Source organism: Podarcis liolepis, assembly GCF_965112155.1.
Source record: "Podarcis liolepis genome assembly, chromosome: 6".
In the NCBI taxonomy this organism is placed as follows: Eukaryota; Metazoa; Chordata; class Lepidosauria; order Squamata; family Lacertidae; genus Podarcis; species Podarcis liolepis.
This window is the reverse complement of record NC_139559.1, coordinates 94,382,690-94,405,675: the sequence shown is the minus strand read 5'-3', so window position 1 is coordinate 94,405,675 and position 22,986 is coordinate 94,382,690. Positions and strand designations below refer to the sequence as shown.

Genomic DNA, 22,986 nt, shown 5'->3' with positions numbered 1-22,986 from the left:
TCTTACATGGATCTTGACTTTAAGGGGCATCGTGCCTTTCAGGTTCAGTATTTTATTTTTAGCATTCGTATGGTTTCAGATTGGATCATGCGTTGAGATTCCTGCAGTGCAAGAGGTTAGACTGACTGATCCTCAGGATCCCTCCCAACTCAACAATTCTAGGGTCCCTCCTCTCCTCCCCCCACCCACAAGCTCAAAGCAGCATATCTGAGATCATGTCGCTGTTATCTTCACAGCAGCCCTATGAAGTAGACTGACTTACTTCAGCCACTTTGAGCTCCATGTATGTGTGAGGATTTGAACCCAGGGCTCCCTGGTCCATGTTTGAATATCTTATCCCATGGATTACACTAAGTTCAAAACTGTACACTGTGAAATACAAGAACTCCATATCAGTTTTGCTTCTTGAATTGCTAGGGTCAGGTCTAATCTGCATAGATACCGTATTTTTCGCCCTATAGGACGCACTTTTTCCCCTCCAAAAATGAAGGGGAAATGTGTGTGCGTCCTATGGGGCGAATGCAGGCTTTCGCTGAAGCCTGGAGAGTGAGAGGGGTTGGTGCACACCGACCCCTCTTGCTCTCCAGGCTTCAGGAGAGCCCCGTCGCCAGCCCCGCAAACTCGGGAGACAGCGGGAGGCGCAGCGCGCCTTTCCCGCTGTCCCCCGACTTGGCTAGAAGGCTGGCGGGGGGAGAAGCCTGCTCCTCCCCGTCGCCAGCCCCGCAAACTCGGGGGACAGCGGGAGGCGCAGCGTGCCTTTCCCGCTGTCCCCCGACTTGGCTAGAAGGCTGGCCGAGGGCTTTCCCCTCCTCCAGCCCCGCAAGCTCCCAGAGCGATGCCAAAGCTGCACGCAGCTTCCGCATGGCTCTGGGTCCCGTTCTGGGGGCTGGGGGAAGGGGAAGCTCCGCTTTCCCCTCCTCCAGCCCCGCAAGCTCCCAGAGCGATGCCAAAGCTGCCAAAGCCCGAGCTTCCCCAGCCCCGCGCCGGGGGGGGGAATAATTTTTTCCCCTTTATTCCCCCCCCCAAATCTATGTGCATCCTGTGGGCCGGTGCGTCCTATAGGGCAAAAAATACGGTAGGTGGATGGCGGGGGGATGGGGGATGGGATGGAAGCCTGGCACCAAGTGCACACATCAGGGTACACACCCACAACCTTGTACCGACACGCCTTTAGTTGTGCTGGAATACTTTCCCTGAAAACTGGACATCTCAAATGCTTCTGCGCCATTGTTTAGCAATTACATATTTCTGGGAGCATTTATTCTAAGAGATGAGAATCATCCAGCTCCAAAAAAGGGTGATCTGAGTGGCCCAACAAGCAGTCCAGAAGCAGAGTGGCAAATGGGAATGGCAATACTCACTTTGCACATGCAACACTAACGTTGACACGGCACCATCCTAGCTTCAGTCGCAGCTATTGCCGCCAGCAGGAACAGTTGGCATTAAATTTAGAATAGAAACCAATTAAAAGATAACAAGCTAACATAAGAGAACATATGCTCTGGATAGCAAGAATCTAAGTGTTTAAAAAAACATGACCTCCAGCTATCACCGGGGAAGTTTAAATATTGGTTCGAAAGGCCCACAAAAGTATTTCAAAGCAGATATATCTGGCTGCTGGAAACTACTCTGACCTTGGCCAGGCAATTTGTATTAATGAGGGAGAGTTGGGTCAACAGGGTGCTGGGAGCAAAGGATCTTAGAAGATCTTGAGAAGGGAAATTAACGCCTTGATCTAACCAAAAATACAAATTCTTCTCTTGCGGGTAGGGAGGGAGCGAGACCCCAGCTTCTGTGTTCAAAATAAATGGCACAGATGAATGAGGCTGTGTAAATAGACTTATTTTTGCATGTATGTGCTCAATTGGCATCTTGCCTCCTAAATATCGTACATCAGCATTTGTATAATACATAAGTTTTGTGAGACAAGAATGGGGTGAGAAAGAGGCAGTAGAAAATGACAGTCAGGGAAATGTTCCTGGCAATTATAATAGAGGGACAAATATTCATTTGTACCAGGCCTCAGAAATAGAATGAAGTTGCAGGTTAGCTACTGTCAGCTGAAAAATGTTGTTTGATTGCTGCCAGATATTCCACAAAGTCATTAGTCCTATGCAGCCATTGCTCTCCAGAAGGGGCAACATGACTACAAAGAGGCTGTTTTCATGTGGCTGCTTCCAGCTTCCTTCACGTTCAGGAAAACGTGCAGGGTTCCAGATTGCGTGGGGAGCGTGAGCAAGTGCGACAGGCCTGAACCACATGGAAAACTGGAAGGTGCCCCGGAGCAGCCCCCTTGCTCTCTTGCTGCTTCTCCAGACAGGTGAACAGGGCTTTTGTGTCAGACGCCTTTTGATTTGCAGCTTCGGATCACCTGGATAGCCGTGCCAGAGAGTGCAAGCAATGCATGGTCTCCCAAAAGTCCCAATTTCCACACCCCTGTGCTTGACAAAACAACAGGCAGGTTCCTTGTTGTTTTCTCTGGGATTCACGCCTTCCTCTGAGTCAATCAGGACAAGTTGGGAGCTCATTGGGATTTGCAAAATCAATGTTTGTGTTCTGAAATGGAAGCAGTTGGTGAAATGGAATAATTGCTTTTCTCAGAATTTTAAATAGGGACCGTCCTCTCTAAAGTTCTTCGTTGTGACTAAGCTTCTCCTGCCTGGTCCCCTGATTACAGAGAATATCAGTCTTGGGAGAGGAGATGCGTAAGGTGAACACATTCGCTCCTCACAGCTATGTGAGGATGTTAGGGCTGGGGGGAAAGTTGTGGCAGGGAGCAGATGCCACGAAATGCAATAATTCAATAGGTTAGGGGGGGAATAAATCATAGACAGTTTCCATTTAAAAACACAGCACCTGCTGGTTACTGGGGTTGTTTTTTGTATGCTGTGCTAGGACAGGTAGACACACTTTTAATTTGATATACCAAGACACTTATTCTATCCTTAAGCCAAGAGCGCATTCTCAGGGTCCCTTAACACAGATCAGTTATGCCTTAACTGTTAAGAGATCCTGGGTATACAGTCAGAGCTTTGTAATTTTTAAGTGAAATGGAGGACCATTTGGCTTCTATTGAGGAGGGGTGGGGTTGTGGGGGAGAGACTTCTACAGATTGGTCAGCCCACCCCTAGAGACTGCCAAGCAATGTTTGGATAGTGTGGTTTTTTTTTTTTTGCTAAGGTTGCTGGCTTTCTTCTGGCCCTGCTCTTTACATTTCTTTTTTTTTGTAAAAGATATTTATTAAAAGTTTTTAAGATATAACAAGAAAAAAGAAAAATAAACATACAAAATAAAAAACAGTTAAAAACACACATTAATTTTCAATAACATAACTTCCATACACTTATTTCCTCGGACCTCCTCATACCTCCCTTCTTTTTATTCCAATTCGATTTGTTAGTTCAGCAAATCCTTACCATTAAACTTTTACCCATTTGTAAAACCTCTTTTTTTCATATCTCTTAAAGCATTACAGCTGGAAACCGCTTAGTTTCTATCCAACATTCTTCTAACATTCATTAATTTTACAATGTTTCTGTAAGTAGTCTTTGAATTTCTTCCAGTCTTCTTTCACCGACTCTTCTCCCTGGTCTTGGATTCTGCCAGTCATTTCTGCCAATTCCATGTAGTCAATACATGGGTGTCAAATGCCTGTTTAGGGGCAGCTGCTCAGAATTAGCAGGAAAAAGTGACAATAATATATTTGGTGCTATTTTACTGCACATTTAAGTGTGTGTGTGTATGTGTGCTCAGAAAGCACCCTTTTATGCACTTAGTGGAGATTTTATATCATCCAAATGCTCTTTCATCCATCTAGACCACTTGCCATCTACTATTGGCTCAGATACAGTGAGTCCTTGTTACAGCCATTGGTAACATGCATATCTTTCCCATCAGACATACGATAAAGATTTCAGACCTGTCATGATCTGTAATTTTATAGCACCATCTAGTGTTCATAGGCAGCCTTTTCTGTTGAATGCATTACGGTACTTCATTTTACTTCCCTTCCTGGAAGGAAAATAGACCACCACGTTTTTATTAAAAACAAACATAGATTTTTGGCAGCATCTGAACCAGTGCTTTGCACCATTGTTGCTCACTGCATGCAAATGGGCCTATTCAAAAGTAACTTCTTTCTAAGAGAGACCCGTTGTGTCACATCACTCACTAGCAGAGTTGGCTTAATTGTCTGCATTAATCCTGTTTCAAAAGCACCATAGCCCTGATTCAGGTAAAGTGGTCCTGCCTTCAATCCCATTGAAATCAATGGTACTTGAGTTGGTCATCATGACTTAATTTTTTCTGTTGATTTCAGTGGGGCTCAGTTATGACTAACTGCCCTGGGATCGCACCTGTTTTCCTTATGCCAACCCAAACTATCTAAAAATTAGAGCCATGTTGAATTAGAGCAGGGGTTGTCAGCCTGGTTCCTACCACCCACTAGTGGGCATTTCAGGTTTCTAGGTGGGTGGTAGGGGGTTCTACGGCACAAGCTCACTCCTCCTTCCATTGAGCACTGGTGGGTGGTAAGGACATTTTACCATCAAGAAAGATGCATTTAGTGGGCGGTAGGTATAAAAAGGTTGACTACCCCTGAGTTAGAACAAAGGTCCATCTATTCCTGACAATGGCCAATAGGATGTGTCTGAGAAGCCCACCATTCCCCCTTCTGTCTTTCTGTCACCCCTCTTTTTCTGACACCCACTTCTCTCTCTCTCTCTCTCTCTCTCTCTCTCTCTCTCTCTCTCTCTCTCTCTCTCTCTCCTTTTTCTGTTCTTCCTCTCCCAGCCAATCCTAATGGTCTGACCAGTTTGAAGTCCATATTGTGATATCAGTTTCATTCTTTTTGACCTGGCAATATATTGTGAATCATGATGTGTGTGTGTGTTTGCTATGCAAAAATCACAGTGTGGGAAAACCACTGAGCCAGCCAATGCATAGCTCCATAGCTCCATCCTTATTTCAGACATTGTTGATATATTGACACATTGCGATATTTAGCTGGTGACATATTGCGGTGTTGATCGCCAGATATCGCCCAGCCCTCTTATGACCTTTTTGATATTAAGTGGTAGTGGTCCGGCTGCACATCATTTCCCCCCATATGCCTTCACTGCATGTGGTTCTCAATTTAGAAACACAATTTTTCAGCATACAAAATGCAGACCAGGACCATTGTTGCTTGCACTTGGGGCAATTGCCTTAATTGCACATCATTCCCCTTTTCAAAAGTTCAACTTTTCTAGTGCTTATCTAAATTACTGTTGCTCAGCAGCCACCCCACCTCAATTTGGCATTTTTCAGTTCTTCTGCTTCTTCAGAACATTTAACTGCCTATGCAGGTTTTGCATGGAAAATCAAGTGTATTTTGCACCATTCTTAAAAAATGTGGAATGAGACCTGGCTGAAGGTTACTTGAGGAGCCGCGCACTTAGAACCAGCAGTATTCTGGGAGGAAATAACCCAAGTTCACATTTAGACTATTGAATCAAGATTTGAGAAACAACAGCATAATTATTGCCAGGATTATTATTATTACTATTATTATTAATTTCAATTCTCTATATACTCCTTTATATTTTAAAGAAAAAATCTCAAAGTGGTTTGTTGTTGTTGTTTAGTCGTTTAGTCGTGCCTGACTCTTCGTGACCCCCTGGACCAGAGCACGCCAGGCACTCCTGTCTTCCACTGCCTCCCGTGGTTTGGTCAAACTCATGCTGGTAGCTTCGAGAACACTGTCCAACCATCTCATCCTCTGTCGTCCCCTTCTTCTTGTGCCCTTCATCTTTCCCAACATCAGGGTCTTTCCCAGGGAGTCTTCTCTTCTCATGAGGTGGCCAAAGTATTGGAGCCTCAGCTTCAGGATCTGTCCTTCCAATGAGCACTCAGGGCTGATTTCCTTCAGAATGGAGAAGTTTGATCTTCTTGCAGTCCATGGGACTCTCAAGAGTCTCCTCCAGCACCATAATTCAAAAACCTTCCATCATATGTGGTGGGTTTGTAAGAAAGTGAAGGCTTTCTGGGAAATGATATATAATGAACTTTAAAAAGTGTTGAAATATACATTTGTAAAGAAACCAGAAGCCTTATTATTGGGTATTGTAGGTAGAGAAATACATAAGCAAGATAAAACATTGTTTTTGTATGCAACAACTGCAGCAAGGATATTATTGGCCCAAAAATGGAAACAGGAAGAGACCCCAGCAAAAGAAGAGTGGCAGATGAAGTTAATGGATGATGCCGAGTTGGCGAAACTAACTGGGAAAATTTGGAACCAGCAGGACCAGACCTTTTTGAAAGACTGGAATAAATTTACATTATATTTGAGAGACAATTGTAAACAATTGACATTGTTAGTAGGGCTACAAGAAGTTTTGTAAGGTTAGAGATATCAATTATTACCAACATGATGTTTAAATGATGTATTTAAAATTTGGATTTAAGGGTAATAATAATGATAATAACAAAATGCAATATCAGAGTATAATTAGGAAAACCGTTAGTTGAGGAGGAGAGAAGTCTCAGGCCAAGACTGCCAAGTGGTTTTTATATATTATATGTAAGATGGATGTTTTGTCAAAAAAATATTTATAAGATTTAATTTTTTAAAAAATTAAAAAATTATCATATGCATAGAACATACATATCTGCTGCTGTCGCTACCAGTCCTGTCAACGGTGGTTCATGGCATGCGGCGGCTGTGGAAGCTCTGACTCGATGACTTGGGACTGCATTAAGATAATAATAATAATAATAATAATAATAATAATAATAATAATAATAATTTATTATTTATACCCCGCCCATCTGACTGAGTTTCCCCAGCCACTCTGGGCGGCTCCCAATCAGTGTTAAAAACAGTACAGCGTCACATATTAAAAACTTCCCTGAACAGGGCTGCCTTAAGATGTCTTCTGAATGTCAGGTAATTATTTATCTCTTTGACATCTGCTGGGAGGGCGTTCCACAGGGCGGGCGCCACTACCGAGAAGGCCCTCTGTCTGGTTCCCTGTAGCCTCACTTCTCGCAATGACGGAACCGCCAGAAGGCCCTCGGCGCTGGATCTCAGTGTCCGGGCTGAACGATGGGGGTGGAGACGCTCCTTCAGGTATACAGGACCGAGGCCGTTTAGGGCTTTAAAGGTCAGCACCAACACTTTGAACTGTGCTCGGAAACGTACTGGGAGCCAATGCAGGTCTTTCAAGACCGGTGTTATGTGGTCCCGGCGGCCACTCCCAGTCACCAGTCTAGCTGCCGCATTCTGGATTAATTGCAGTTTCCGGGTCACTAAGAGACAGCCAAAATGGTCTCTCGCCTTTTCAGCAGCCTTGGCTTTTTGTAGCTGGAGTCAGTCAGGGCCCTGCCCAGGGCCAGGCCTGGTGGGAAACGGCCTGTGAGGCCTGGAACAGATTTTCAGGACTCTCACTCAAGTGCTCCTGTTTGCTGATCTATGTATGATTTTGAATGCCAGTTTTAAAGAAGAACATTAAGAAGTTGGAAATTATTCCAAAGAGATCTATGTTCTGGAAGGCAAGTCATACAGGGGAACACTTAAAAACAATGATATAAGCTTGAAATCTGCACAGGGTTCTTGCAAATGATTGCACACCCCTGTGGGTGCAGATGTTTTATCTCTCTAGTCCAGGGCACCATGAAACTTGACCAGGTCACAACTCACCTTTTCCTGATTCTATCCAATCACATTTCTTACAGGTAACTCCCCATCAGATGAGTCTGAGGAGCGTGAGCGAGATCCCAGGGTCCTTACGTTTCCAGAGTACATAGCCAGCTTGTCAGAGTCAGGAACCAAGCGCATGGCAGCCGGCGTGCGCATGGAATGCCAGAGCAGAGGCCGCTGTCCATCATCCTGTCCTCTGTGTCATGTATCCTCTGGCACAGACACTGTACCTGAGCCTGTCCTCTTGGAGGTCACAAAAGCAGCACCCATTTATGAGCTGGTCACCAACAATCAAACTCAGAAGGTCAGTGGCTTTATATGGGAGGCAGGACTAAATGTAGTATCAGTGGTTGCAAATAAGTGAGCATTCTAAAGGGGGACAGGCCACTCTCTCACTCGGTCTTAAGTATTCAAATTTTCATATAAACAAGATTGTGTGTCGAGGTACTCCAAACCACCTATAAATAATTCACACCACACATAATTTTTGCTTAAGGTTTTTGGCATATTTTTGGCCACAACTTTATTAAAATATATAAATGTGAGTGGTTGCTTAGGCATTGGTTATGACTATCTGTCCCCACGCCCAGGGACAGAACTGACTTCCGGATTCCAATGAAAGCCAGTAAGAGAAAACAATATTAGGCAGAGCATGGAGCCGGGCACCAGACCCTCACACCCCCCCCCGCATGTTCCCGGGGGCTTACATGGCCCTAAGCCCCCTTCAGGGGTACGGACGAAAGGATGGCAAGCTCCTAGACTCCTTTAATGGAATTCCCTTGCAGCAGCAGCATTGGAGGGGCAGGCACTGCCAATCCTTACCCCTCCACCAACCAGTTTTTAAACCAATGCCTAACCGCAACCTTATAAGTTGTGACGATTTGCTACGCAGTAAGCAAAAACCAAATGGCACCAGCCAATCAGCCAGTTGGACAAAATTCCTACCAGGCCCCTGCCCCCAAAGCAGGCGACCCCATGACAGGCATAGCAAGGTCAACCAAGAGCCCTAAATTAGGAAGGGTGGGCGGGTGATCCGCAGCAAAAGAGCCCAGTCAGTGGTACGTGACTTCATTTTATAACCTTTGGTCCAACCCCCTAAATGGCAACATCAAATTTTGCCCAGCAACCCAACTGCCCAATCACTGCGGATGGTCATCCAAACTAACCCGCCCATCAACAGAGGGGTGGCCTGCCAGACCCCACCACAACACGTGCTCTCTATGAATGAGAACACGCTTTATCTGAAGGGGGCAGAGGGAGTGGGAGAAAACATGGTGACATTTCCAATCTTCTCAAACAGTGATGGCTAGAAACAGACTTGAAGCAGAATAACTGCAGTCAGCATAGCAGTGCTTATTAAATTCTCCCCATCTGAATTACTTTCTGTTTGCAGAAGAGGACTGATATGTTAATGGCTTGCTGGTCTTCTATTATTGAATTCTCAACTTCTGTTTTGATCGCTACACGTGTGCAGGTTTGTTGCCTGTTATACTCAGTGACCTAGTCCTAAACCAAACCATGGCTTAGTGTGAAATGAGCAAACGATTTGCAGGCCTCTCAACAAAATTTGTCAGAAGGGGCCCCCTGCTTTGCAGCCCTTGGGTAGGATGAAAATTCAGCTCATGGCGGGGATTTCCTTGATGTTCCTCCTGTGCTATTCCTCATTCCTGTTCTCCTTTCATTTCTCTCTCAGCTGTTGCAAGAGGCCACCATGAGTTCCCTATGGTGCTCAGGCAGTGGGGACGTCATCGAGGACTGGTGTCGGTGTGACTCAAGTGCCTTCGGTGCTGATGGGCTTCCAGCCTGTGCTCCCCTCCCACGCCCTATGTAGGTGTCCCCCACCATCAGTTTGCAGAATTGAGATTTTGCTAAATGTCTTTTGGGAAACATGACCTCATGTGATACTGTTTGTTGTAGCAAATATTCTTCCAGCACCAGAAATAAAGAGAGAAATAATGGCTGAAAACTGAGGATCTCGCCTTTCCAAACAGAGTTACCTCTCTTGAGTCTCTTTCACAGAATCATGGTGGTGGTGGTGGATTTGATCAGACTGTTCCTTTTTGAATCTGGTGTGGGAGAGAAGGCACCCATGGACTGATCTCCATGCCTGCAGCTCCTGACAGTCCCCATAATGCTGTTAGGAGCCCAGGTGCGAGCAGGGTGTACATCAAAAAGTGTATATCAAAAAGTGCAGGAAGGCACTGCCTTTCTGCTCCATTGCTTCCAAAGGAAAGTGCATTTTACTGGTGTCTGTCTTTTATTGGGTCTTAAGAGTATTTTGCGTGTATGTTTTATTGCTGTTTTTAGGATACTCTGTTTATGTCATGAATTTTCATGGCAGGAAAAAGGCAGGATGCAAAAAGTAAATATTAAATCAATATTGTAGTAAGCCTGCAAAGGAGGCTGCAGGTGCAAAGGCAAGCTTTTACTGTCCACCAGGGTAAAAAAAAACAGCAGCAACAACAACTGTTGGGAGTTCAAGGTTTCATAGCTTACTCAGCGTAACGAGTTTGATGCTGCTCGTTTCTATATTTCATTTTGACCTTCTCCCGAGGAGTGCAGGGCAGTGGTCACTGTCCCATTATGCCCGCACCGTGAGAAGGTAGGTTGAGCTGAGGTGTCGTAATGGAATGGAATCTGAATCTGCCTGCTGGGTTTAGAGTGTCCATCTAATTGTCCCCATTTTGGGTTCTGTGCAAGGTGTGTGTCTGAAAGATCTCTAGTTGGGCCCTCCCCTGCCCACCCCCTTTGCGTTGTGCACCAAAGACAGGGCATGGCAAAGTGTGCCCTGTTCATCTCATTAATGTTACCCCCCTACCCTTGTGGGGGCTTGAAGGTACTTGAATAAGCAGAACACATTATTAATTGAGCATCATTGCTTAAGCACCATCAGATGCTCTGTTGAATGCAGTATAGTGAAATGAAGGCAGAAGGGGGGGTACTCTGTTGTCAGAATTTTGCTGAATTTGAGTTGGCATTCCCATTGACATCGCCAGGAGACGCTTGCCAAGGGTTAGCCATAGCCTGACCTCTGTTTTTGCTCTCCCCTCTGCAGGCTGAGGTTGTCCACTGTTCATGAACCTAGTAGCTCCCTGGTAGTTCTGGAGTGGGAGCATTCGGAACCCCCAATTGGAGTACAGATCGTTGATTACCTCATCCGCCAGGAGAAGGTGACTGACCGCTTGGACCATTCCAAAGTGGAAACTGGTGAGTGCAGTTTATTCTTTTATAAATGCATTTACACAATTGTTTTTGAAAATTTCTAAACAGTGTCTTTCATCCAAAACATGGATTCCAGGGTAGTGTGCATAAGAATTAAATATTGATGCAATATAACACCGTATTCTTAAAGGTAAAGGTACTCCTGACCGTTAGGTCCAGCCGTGAACGACTCTGGGGTTGCGTGCTCCTCTCTCTCTATAGGCCGAGGGAGCCGGCGTTTGTCCGCAGTTTTTCTGGGTCATGTGGCCAGTATGACTAAGCCGCTTCTGGCGAAACCAGAGCAGTGCACGCAAACACCATTTACCTTCCCGCCGGAGCGGTACCTGTTTGTCTACTTGCACTTTGACGTGCTTTTGAACTGCTAGGTTGGCAGGATCTTGAACTGAAAACAGGAGCTCACCCCGTCGCAAACCCAAGAGGCTCTGTGGTTTAAAGAAGGACTAATACTAAATCACAGTGTTGCCAAAATAGTTTGTTCCAGTTTAGACGACAAAAAAGAGCTCCCTCCATAAGAGCATAAGAAGAGCTCTGCTGGATGAGGCCCAAGGCACTTTCAGGTGCAGCTTTCACAGTGTCCAGCCAGAGAGGGGGACCCGAACACAATAATACTCTCCCAGTTGGGTTGTCCAGCGACTGGTTTTCAGAATCATACTGGATCTGGCAGTAGAGGGTGAACATAGACATCTTGGCTAGCAGCCATTGACTGCTAATATCACCCACTAATTTATCCAACCCTGTTTTAAAGTCATCCAGGTTCCAACCCAAATCCAAAATCCATTTTTAAAAACCATCATGATCATAAGAACCTCCATCGTTTCTCAACCGTTTGCGCTAGGAATGAGCCAGAAGGCTCCCTCCACATTCAGCAGAGCTTGGTCCCCACAAAGAGGTCCAGAGTGGGTAGATGGGAATAAACAGGAGGGCTTGCAATAATTTCTGAGGACTTTAAAAAGATTCCTTCCCCTTTATGTTTAAATGGCAAGCTTTGGTTTCATTGTGCCTCAGTATCAGCCTGTGTCTGACTTAAAAATGTAGCCCCAAAACGCCTGGGGATGATGCCACAATCATTTGCAAAGAGTCAGGACATTTTATGAAGGGAAATGGATGCCCCCCATATTAGTCACCCTATTCTGTGCTCTACATCATGATCACACTCATTTGGATATTTCCTACATTGTCTTTTTGTGCAAACAATTATACAGGACTCACTTTTAGAGTTGCCATCAAAATCCGGTTTAAAGCAAAATTCAGGGTTTGAGTTTGAGGTTCGTTCTCATGTAGAGCACCTGAAGAATCTCAAAGGAAACAAACATTGGATAAAAAGTTCCAGATTTCTCAGGGCAAATGCAGGAGGGGAATGTCCAGCACTTCCGTACGTTGCCATCGGATTTGAAATGAATGGAAGTTCATCCTCTCGTGGAATATTTGGTGAAATGTCAAGGCTCACGATTTGTTTGTTTGCTCAGTTCACAGTACTGGTTGTGTCATTTAAAGCCTCAAGCAATTTGGGACTGGGTTATCTAAAGGGCAGCCTCCTCCCATTGGAGCCTGTCTACATTCTTCAATCACCACAGGAGGTTTGGGCTCTCTGCCCTTTAAGGTGTGATGGATAGGAGCTTCTTGGTGGTAGCACCCAGGATGTGAAATCTGCTGCCCTGTGAAATTTTTCTGACCTCTTCTCTCCCTGCCTTACAGAGCCAGTAAAAAAAATCAGCGCTTGTTTGGCACACTCTTGCATAAATGAACCATGAATGTTGCTGCCAACTCTTCTGTTACTTTTCCACGTTTATTTCTGCTCGTTGCTGCTGGATGGGTTTGATTCTTATTGCTTTGCTTGCTTAAGCAATTGCTTCTGTTTGGGGGTTGCAGCCACCCTGAAGGGTCAGGAAGGTGGGGTGCAAATACCTTAAGAATTAATTGTCAATCAGAAGCAGAGTAAAATGGCTTTGGCTGCCAAACTCCTCTCCAGCTTCAATTTATTATTATTAACGTTATGACTATTACTATCTATATACTTATTTTTATACCACCCTTTTCCTCTGACAGGAACTGAAGGTGTCTTACAGATAAAAATGAGAACAGCTAAACACCTAGAAAAAGCCCAATAATTAAAAAGCAATTAAGCATTAATACACACTCACATATAATACAGTGGTACCTGTTAAGTACTTAATTCGTTCCGGAGGTCCGTACTTAACCTGAAACTGTTCTTAACCTGAAGCATCACTTTAGCTAATGGGGCCTCCTGCTGCTGCTGCTGCGCCGCCGGATCACAATTTCTGTTCCCATCCTGAAGCAACGTTCTTAACCTGAAGCACTATTTCTGGGTTAGCGAAGTCTGTAACCTGAAGCGTATGTAACCTGAAGCATATGTAACCTGAGGTACCACTGTACAATTTATTAAAAACATAAAAATAACATGATTTATTAAAAACATGCAGACATTTCCTATGCTCCTCTGTCTTCCTTGCTCCTTGTCCATCTGCATTATCAGATAATGGCTGGGTTGCCTGTTTCCCTAGAGACGGTGCTGAGTTTTGTGGATGACATCATCTCTGGGGCCAAGTCGCCCTGCGCCATGCCAGCGCAGGTGCCTGACAAGCTGTCCGCCACCATCTCTTTGATCATCCGCTGCCTGGAACCTGACACCACCTACATGTGAGTAGCAATACCTGCTGCTGACTTGTCTCGAGCCCACATGTGGCAAGCAGCAAAGGGGAATAGACATCTTTTGAATTAAGATGGCAGTGCAGGGCACAATTGCTCATGCAGTCCAAACATATATGCTGCATGTATCTGGTGATATTTTCTGTTCCGTCATCAGGTTCACTCTCTGGGGTGTGGATAACACAGGGAGACGTTCAAGGTCAAGCGACGTGACTGTGAAGACTCCTTGCCCGGTGGTGGACGATGTGAAGGCCCAAGGTAACAGTGCTGCTGCAGAGACCTGCCCGTTGGCAAAAGAAGCTTCTGCGTACACTGCTTGAGGATTTTATTTTATTTTTAATCATTTTGTGTGTGTGTGCAAAACCTATTCCTGCAACTATAAATTTTAGGGTTTGGGGTTGAAAAATGATGCTTTGAAAATGCACAATATACTATCTGGCATGTACATCTGTGTTGCAAGTTGCAAAGCTAGGTTGTTGGTAAAGAGCTTGCGGGAGCTCATATTTGAAATCCTTGTTCCATCTTCACTGTTGCATTGAAACACAAAACGCTCCTGTATACCTGAAGGAGCATCTCCACCCCCATCGTTCAGCCCGGACACTGAGATCCAGCGCCGAGGGCCTTCTGGCGGTTCCCTCATTGCGAGAAGTGAGGCTACAGGGAACCAGACAGAGGGCCTTCTCGGTAGTGGCGCCCGCCCTGTGGAACGCCCTCCCATCAGATGTCAAAGAGATAAATAATTACCTGACATTCAGAAGACATCTTAAGGCAGCCCTATTCAGGGAAGTTTTTAATATGTAACACTGTATTGTTTTTAACACTGATTGGGAGCCGCCCAGAGTGGCTGGGGAAACTCAGCCAGATGGGCGGGGTATAAATAAATTATTATTATTATTATTATTATTATTATTATCTTCCCTTGCCCTGCTTGCCAAGGGTGGAGGTTTCCCCAGCAATCTCCCTTCGCCCTTCCCAAAAATGCTGTGTTGAGGAGGGCAGCTGTGATGGGGAAACGCTTTTTTTCCAAGAGGCGCTATTTAAACTCCAAACTACCCTTCACTATGTCGATCAACATTTCACCTTCCACTTTTGTTTAAAACCAGAAATAGCAGACAAGATCTACAACCTCTTCAATGGCTACACTAGCGGGAAGGAGCAGCAAACAGCCTACAACACCCTGCTGGACTTGGGCTCACCAAGCCTTCACCGGGTCCTGTACCACTACAACCAGCACTACGAGAGCTTTGGGGAGTTCACCTGGCGATGCGAGGATGAACTGGGCCCCCGGTAAGATGAGACCTTCTGTGCCATGCCGGTTGTTTCAGAATACAGTATCTGCCAAAGTTATCATCACTAGCCTTGACCTCTTTAAGCAGCAACATGTAAAATGGAAAAGATACTGGGAGTGTGTCTATGCCACAGCATAGCTTACCTGGTTTAAGAGTACAGTGATGCCTCGCAAGACAAAAAGAATCCGTTCCGTGATTCTCTTCGTCTAGCGGTTTTTTCGTCTTGCAAAGCAAGCCCATTGACGGATTAGCGGATTAGCGCTATTAGCGGCTTTTAGCGGCTTTTAGCGGCTTATCTGCTGATCGGATCAGCTGATAAGCGGCTTAGCGGCTTAGAAAAAGGGGGGGAAGGGAAAAAAACCAGCAGGAACTCGCAAGACATTGTCGTCTTGCGAAGCAAGCCCATAGGAAATTCGTTTTGCGAAGCACCTCCAAAACGGAAAACTCTTTCGTCTAGCGAGTTTTCCGTCTTGCGAGGCATTCGTCTTGCGGGGCACCACTGTAATTATCTTTCCCCATAGCAGTCCGAAAGCACATGAAGTGCAAGTAGATAAATAGGTACCACTCCGGCGGGAAGGTAAACAGCATTTCCGTGTGCTGCTCTGGTTCGCCAGAAGTGGCTTATTCATGCTGGCCACATGGCCCAGAAAAACTGTCTGTGGACAAACGTCGGCTCCCTCAGCCAGTAAAGCGAGATGAGCACCGCAACCCCAGAGTCGTCTGCGACTGGACTTAATGGTCAGGGGTCCCTTTACCTTTTTACCTTTCCCCAAGGAGTGTTGGGAACTATGGCTTTGTGAGGAAATAAGAATTCCAACATAGTTGCCCATATCGTCACCAAACGGGGATCCACAGGATTCTTTGAGGGGATCTATAACAATTAAACTGATATAAAAGGGGCACACATGTATGGCATTGTTCTGTCCTTTAGTTCAGGGTAGTAACACATATTAGATGCCAGAGGGCTGACAAAAAAAATGATTAATTTGCACACCCTTTCAAAAGGCCTCAGAGCAGATTACCCTATAGCAAGTGGGGTGGGGGTGTCTACCTTACTATTTTCCTGGTTATGGATGAGCTTTATTCTTACTTATTCTTACTTACTAGTAAGGGATGTTTAAAAAAAGATTCAAGAGAGATGCAAGAGTTAATTCCCTCTTGTTTAAAAACAAACGAACACTGAAATTAGAGGAGTCAGGTGGTGTCAAGTTATTATCACCCAACAGCATTTGATGGAGATCATTTCATCAGTCTCTAAGGATGATGATAAAACTTAGGGATCCAACTTGCTGCTTGGATCAGCTGCCTGCAGACAGATTAAATGCACTTGTGACTGACAGGGCAAGCGACTTGCAGATTCCACCTTAACTAAGAGACCGGCTGCTCTGTTTCAACATTTTGTCCTCAATGCACTTGTTATCTTGCATACCAACAGTGTCCCTCCTGCTTTGAGGGCTGGAGGGGACAAAGTAATAGGGCTTTTTCACCCTGGAACCACTTTGGAAGAGGCACCACAGCTCCTTGTAGTATTTATCCTCATCCTGTTTTTGCCCTTGGTCAAACACATTTGGCAAGTGTTTGTATTGCTTCAAAAATCTACACAACCTGCATGATTCTGAGCAATAGTGGAATCAAAGAAATGGGGGGGTGTACATTGCAGGAAGTGAAGCCGAAATCCCCCTTTAACTCTCTTGGAGTCAAACTCAATAAGAAGACAGAGATCTGTAGCTGGAGTTCACTAGTTGTTGTTTCAAGTCTGGTTTTTTGCCAAAAGCAACCATAGTCTCACTGGGTTCAAGTCCCTTGGCACATCATGATACATGTTTGGCCCCTCTCCTCACTCCACAAATACTGTTTTCCTAATGAAAACCCCTTTCTAACATGCTGTTTACTCCATTAGGGAAAATCTGTGTGTTGCAGCTTCAGAGGATGGGTTTCACTGAGAAAATGTTGTTGGGTGGGGTGGGGTGAGCTCCACTGTAGACTCAATCCAGATTAGAGACCTTTTCTTTTTTTGCCAAAATGTAAAGCGATCACTGTTCCCCATCATCTCACGTGGTTTGGCCCTAGAAAGTCTCTGAGGGGGAGGACTCTTCATGGCTTCTTATGCTTTGCCATCCTTGAGCACTTCTTCAGCAACCACTTGGCTTTCAAGTAATTTCCTAGCAACAGTAGTTGCCATGACAAAGAACAAGCACCCAAGAAAAAGCTGGGTTGTTGGTAACTCTGACATCTGGAAGCTGAAAGGCTGCAGGCTGTGCCATGCTGACACTTAAGCCAAACATCTGGCTTATATGACAGTGAGAGGTTAGTGGCAGTCTGTCAAAGAGGAATCTTGGAGAGTACAGACCAGCCTGAACCCACTTACATCTTGTGTCCCCAGTCTTCCTCTCAGGAGCTCAGGGTGGTATCCATGAAGCCTCCTGCCATTTTGCTCTTGCAACAACCCTGCCTGGTACATTAAACTAAAAGACAGTTGCTTGCCAAAGCCCAGCCAACGAGCTTTGCTGGCCCAAGTGATGCAATCAGACCACTATGCCACACTGGTTCTGATATCCTGGAGAGCTCAGCTGATGAAGTTCTAATCCTCTGTAGATGTTGTGCTCCCATCAGCTCCAGCCAGCAGGGCCAATGGTCAGAGGTGATGGGTGCTGTAGTCGAACAACATCTGGGGGGGGGGGGTCCCATTCCAACCCTGCCACCATATTATTAAATTCAAAATATTTCAAGCAGTTCAAATTGTTTCATGCACTTTCTCTCAGTAACTCATACAGCAATCATAGTAGCAGTTAAATTCGGTTCACCTGCATGCTGACCTCCATGGCCTCTTTTAGAAGTCAGTGTGGCACACATGTGAACTGGGACTGAGCAAAGGTTCCTGCTGACTCCATTGCACCTTTCACTGACCTCCAGGAGGGGGACAGAAGCACAGCTTTAATTAGGGGGTGGTTCAAGGGCTTCTTAATTTCTCCGTCTCCCCCCCCCCCCATTTAAAAGTTCAGGCATGGTTCAACTGAGCCAGCAACACATCAGACTTTGGAAATGGGGTCTCAAACGTCTTTGGGGAAGATGCTGAATAATATTAGTTGCCATCTCCCCCCAATCCAACCCCATACAATGCCATTGTCACAATGTAGCATGAAATGTATTTTCCCCAGAACATCTGTCTTGAGCCATAGCAACAGTGCTTTTTTCTGGGAAGGGGGGACACAGGGGTATGCATACCCCTAAACATTTTGTGAATCTTTGTACTTTGGTCCATTTACTGTATTTATTTCCCCCCGAATTGAACTATAAAATGGTGATTTTCTTGAGTCAAAATGAGAATACCCCTAAACATTTCCTTAAGAAAAAAAGCACTGCATAGGAACATATGTTCTATAAGAAAGTCAGCAGGAGGGTTTTGCCGTGTTTTAAACTTGAAACAGAGAACTGTACCCTGAACATGTATCCCAAATACAAACAAATGTTACGATCCAACAAACAGAGGATGCTAAATTAATGACTTGATGCAAAGGCCTCACTTCTTGGGCTTTAGGACAAGCTGCCCAAGGAGGGTAATGCAAATAAAATCTCCTCGTGTGAAGGCTTTCATGAGAAATCTAGGTAAAGGTGGTCCCCACACACACCCGGCTGCGATCTAAGTTCCAGCGTGGTTGATGTCTCATCTTTCTCACCACAATTTCTATTCTGCCATCTCTCTGGGGAAGAGCCATAGCTCACTGGTAAAGCTTCACATGCAGAAGACTCAGATGCAAGCCCTGGCGTTTCCAGATGGGACTGGAGGAGAAACTGCCTTAAACCCTGGAGAGTGGCTGCCATTTTGAGCAAGCCACACCCTCCGTCCCTCCCCTGACATCATACATGGCGTTGGGTGTGAAGTGGCCTTTCAGATTGAACAACTGGAAGCTGAAAGTGGCTCCCAGTTGGTTGGTTACTGCAGCAAGGCCAGTTCCCAACCACCCAGCGGTTTACGGGCAATAGGGGCACTCAAAGTGCAGGAAGAATCACAAAGCCTTTTCCCACATTCCCCATTTCAACCTCCAATGTCATGTGTTGAAAGGGGGACTGAGGTGGGCTTTGCACTACCAGCATGGTTCAGGGGTCAGTTCTCGGTTCCTCCTGTGTCCCCACCACCACCTCCCTGTGAGACGCAAGAGAAAGAAATCTGAATGTTAAAATGCAGGCTTCATTCTGGCTCCCCTCCTTGGCAGCAGAAGCTTGGGAAACCCACAAAGCATTTTGACAAGTGAGCAGTACAACCCAATTGTCAATCATGTGACCTAATGACACCAGGTGATCAACAGTTGTTTGACCATGCCCACTTGTCCAACTTGGCCGCTAAGGCTAATCTTGATAAGCATCTGAAAAAGTCCCCCACCGCTGGTGTAGAAGGTGGATTGATTCCGTATAAGATTGCTTCCTGTGTTCCTGCTTAGGCCCATTTCTACTTCCCTTCCCTTGTCGCTTTCTGTCCTCTCCAGAAAAGCCGGTCTCATTCTCTCCCAGCTTGGGGACCTCAGCACCTGGTGCCATGGCCTCTTGCAGGAGCCCAAGATTGGTCTCCAGCGCATGTCGCTCAAATTCCTTGCCTGCCGTTACAGTGAGATCAAGCCATACGGATTCAGCTGGATGGAGCTGAGTCGGGACCTCAAGAAAACCTGCGAGGAGCAGATGTTGAGTGTCCTCTACAATGACTACGGGGACAGAGACAACTGAGAGGAATCAAGGAAAGAAGACAAAGGACTTCCTCAGAGTCGGGAGGAAGACAGGGAGTTTGGAGGTGCAGGATGGGTGGGTTTTGTACATGGATCTTCAGGGCATCAGATAGATCTCTAGGACAATGTTTAGCCAAGGAGAGGAGAACTCACTCGCTGCATTGGTTAGCCTGGCTTGACATAGTCAACAAACTTCTGACATTTTCAAGCTGTGTGGGACCCAGTGGGTGGTGTTTGGTATTTTGGGTGGGGGTGGGGATTGCTCTGCTAAGTTTGCCAAGAGGTTCCTCGGAGTGGTGTGGGGAGACAAAGGGGGGTGTTTTGGGGAGAGAAATCCTCCTTCACACTGGGGTACAAAAGTGGCAGCCTGCTCTCTTCCCACACCCAGTATAATTTCAACCGAACAGCCAAGGCCAAGGAAATAGGGGAATCGCTTTTTGGGACTGAAAAACGGAGGAAGAAAAAATGGAGACAGGTTCAAAGGAAGGTATAAAATGCTTGGAATGAGATGGATTAATAGCCTAACTTTTACAGAGAAAGGTTTGTGCCTTCTTATGGTTTCAGCTCCTCTGCCATGTCTTATCCATGCCGCTGTAGAGAACTTTTTCTAGCATGTAGCTAGAGTTTCTCTATCTGCGGCCCCCATGGCTGCCTTTATGGCCTGTGACTTGAATGTACTTCGTTGGGATTCATCAGGATCCTTCCCGCCTGCCCGCTACATTGTAAGGGGCATGTACGCTGGTCACTGCATTGAAAGGGGGCATGTACGCTGGTCACTGTTTTGAAGGGGAGTGAAGAACATACACACACAAAAAGGTAACTTGTTAATTTAACATTTATTTCTATGAGGAGGAGTAATTCTGAGGGGTCAAACAAAGAAATAATTAAAAAGTGACAAAAAAGTTATTTTTATAATGACGAGTTTTGCGGCTCCCGGTTTTTTTCCCCTTCGGAAACGGGTCCACGTGGCTCTTTTTGTCTTAAAGGTTGCAGACCCCTGAGCTAGGGAATAGTTTTGGACAGAAAAACAGCTGGAGGAGGAAGGATGAAGCATCTTTCACAATTGCAGTCTTTGGCAGAAGCCTTTTACTTTAAACCAAAAAATTGTTGGGAGACTGTTGCCTGCATCCGGATATCCAGCTTAGCCTTCAGTGTGCAAGGGCCAGTGAGTCAGTGCAGAGAAGCACCTTCCCATTTTGCCTCAAGTGGCAAAACAGGGCAGTCCACGCCTGTAAAAGGGTCCATCTCAGTGGCACCATGGTCAGGGAAGCTCTGGGTTGGCGGTGGTACCACCACTGCCTCTCCCCCTCTCCAAATGTGCAGGATCCTGTCCTGCATCCTGTTTTCAGCAGTTGCCAGCCAAATCTTCTGGACAGCTCCCTGTTGGTTGGTTGTTTCCCAGCAACTGTTGTTTCAGGAGTACGCTTGCTCTAAATTTGGATTTTCCTTTTTTTCTATCATAGCTAATAACTACAAATAGAACCATCTTCTGTGTGTGGAGTGAGTAGAGTTGCCCAGATCCTACTCAGTACTACCAATATCTAAACGTAGTGCTAGATGTAGCAGGTAGAGATGTTCCTTCCAAGAGACAAGAGGCTGCTATTTTTACAAGCTGTTGTATACAAGGGGTGACTGACAAGAGAGGAAAATGTTAAGGTGACTTCCTCACATTCAAGGCATGCTGTGATGCTAGCTGCCAGATATCTCCAGCAGAGTGTCATCCCTAGAGATGGCCTCATAAGTGGTCTCTTTGTTCCTTCTTTTGTCTCACCAAAATGTGATGAAGAAGCATATAATCACTGCCCTCTTGAATTTAACCTGAGTACCCTCAGTCAATTTTGAATTATGGTGCTAGAGGAGACTCTTGAGAGTCCCATGGACTGCAAGAAGATCAAACCTCTCCATTCTGAAGGAAATCAGCCCTGAGTGCTCACTGGAAGGACAGATCCTGAAGCTGAGACTTCAATACTTTGGCCACCTCATGAGAAGTTAAGACTCCCTGTTGGGAAAGATGGAGGGCACAAGGAGAAGGGGACGACAGAGGACGAGATGGTTGGACAGTGTTCTCAAAGCTACAAACATGAGTTTGACCAAACTGCAAGAAGCAGTGGAAGACAGGAGTGCCTGGCGTGCTCTGGTCCATGGGGTCACGAAGAGTCGGACACGACTAAACGACTAAACAACAACAGCCTCAGTCAAGTTGCCTGTAGTCTGTTCAACTATAGACTGTAGCCTGCCTATTATCTGTTAGATAATAGAAAATGGTACATGATAGTCTTTCTGAGTCCATCATGTTTCTCAATGGTATAAATTAAAAATACAGTGGTACCCCGCAAGACGAACGCCTCGCAAGACGGAAAACCCGCTAGACGAAAGGTTTTTCCGTTTTGGAGACGCTTCGCAAAACGAATTTCCCTATGGGCTTCCTTCGCAAGACGAAAGCCCATAGGGAAATCTCCGGGACAGGGCGTCTTGCCCACTGTCCTCGGACCTCCTCCCGCCTCCAGGCTTCGGAAGGCTGCTCTGAAGCCTGGCGGGGGGCGGAGAGGTTTTTTAAAAACCCCGGGACAGCGGAGGACTTCTCCGCTGTCCGGGGCGATTTTAAAATGCTGGCGGGCGGCAGCGCTGCCGCCCAGCAACATTTAAAAAAACCCTGGGACAGCGGGGGACTTCTCCTTTGTCCCGAGGTTTTTTAAAATGCTGGCGGGCGGCAGCGAAGGCTTCGCTGCCGCCCGCCAGCATTTTAAATTCGCCCCGGACAGCGGAGAAGTCCCCCGCTGTCCGGGGCGATTTTAAAATGCTGCCGTGGGGGGGGAGCAAAGACTTTCGCCCCCCAGCCTTCTGAAGGCTGGCGGGGGGCGAAAATCTTTGTCCCCCCTGCCTGCCTGCCTGCCTGCCTGCCTTTAAAAGCCCTCCCGGGGGAGCGGAGAAACGCGCTGCGTTTCTCCGCTCTCCCGGGAGGGCTTTTAAAGGCAGGCAGGCAGGGGGGACAAAGATTTTCGCCCCCCGACAGCCTTCAGAAGAGGTCCTGGACCTCTTCTGAAGGCTGTCGGGGGGCGAAAATCTTTGTCCCCCCTGGCTGCCTTCCCGGGAGGGCTTTTAAATCGCCCCGGACAGCGGAGAAGTCCTCCGCTGTCCGGGGCGATTTTAAAATGCTGCCGTGGGGGGGGGGAGCAAAGACTTTCGCCCCCCAGCCTTCTGAAGGCTGGCGGGGGGCGAAAATCTTTGTCCCCCCTGCCTGCCTGCCTGCCTTTAAAAGCCCTCCCAGGGGAGCGGAGAAACGCGCTGCGTTTCTCCGCTCTCCCGGGAGGGCTTTTAAAGGCAGGCAGGCAGGGGGGACAAAGATTTTCGCCCCCCGACAGCCTTCAGAAGAGGTCCTGGACCTCTTCTGAAGGCTGTCCGGGGGCGA

The 22,986-nt window shown here is 46.3% G+C and overlaps 1 protein-coding gene across 3 annotated transcripts in view; it reads left to right on the top strand.

The window, feature by feature from the left end:
* ASTN1 (astrotactin 1) overlaps positions 1–19,993 on the top strand; it is a 211,587-nt gene extending 191,594 nt beyond the window's left edge. For all 3 annotated transcript variants that reach the window (XM_083507036.1, XM_083507037.1, XM_083507035.1), the window contains 7 exons: positions 7,717–7,985; positions 9,375–9,508; positions 10,737–10,888; positions 13,426–13,561; positions 13,728–13,828; positions 14,674–14,857; positions 19,344–19,993. In XM_083507036.1, coding sequence (XP_083363162.1) covers positions 7,717–7,985; positions 9,375–9,508; positions 10,737–10,888; positions 13,426–13,561; positions 13,728–13,828; positions 14,674–14,857; positions 19,344–19,578 — 1,211 coding nt within the window. In that variant the 3' untranslated portion in view covers positions 19,579–19,993. The remainder of the gene's footprint in view (positions 1–7,716; positions 7,986–9,374; positions 9,509–10,736; positions 10,889–13,425; positions 13,562–13,727; positions 13,829–14,673; positions 14,858–19,343) is intronic.
* Positions 19,994–22,986: the final 2,993 nt, after the last annotated feature.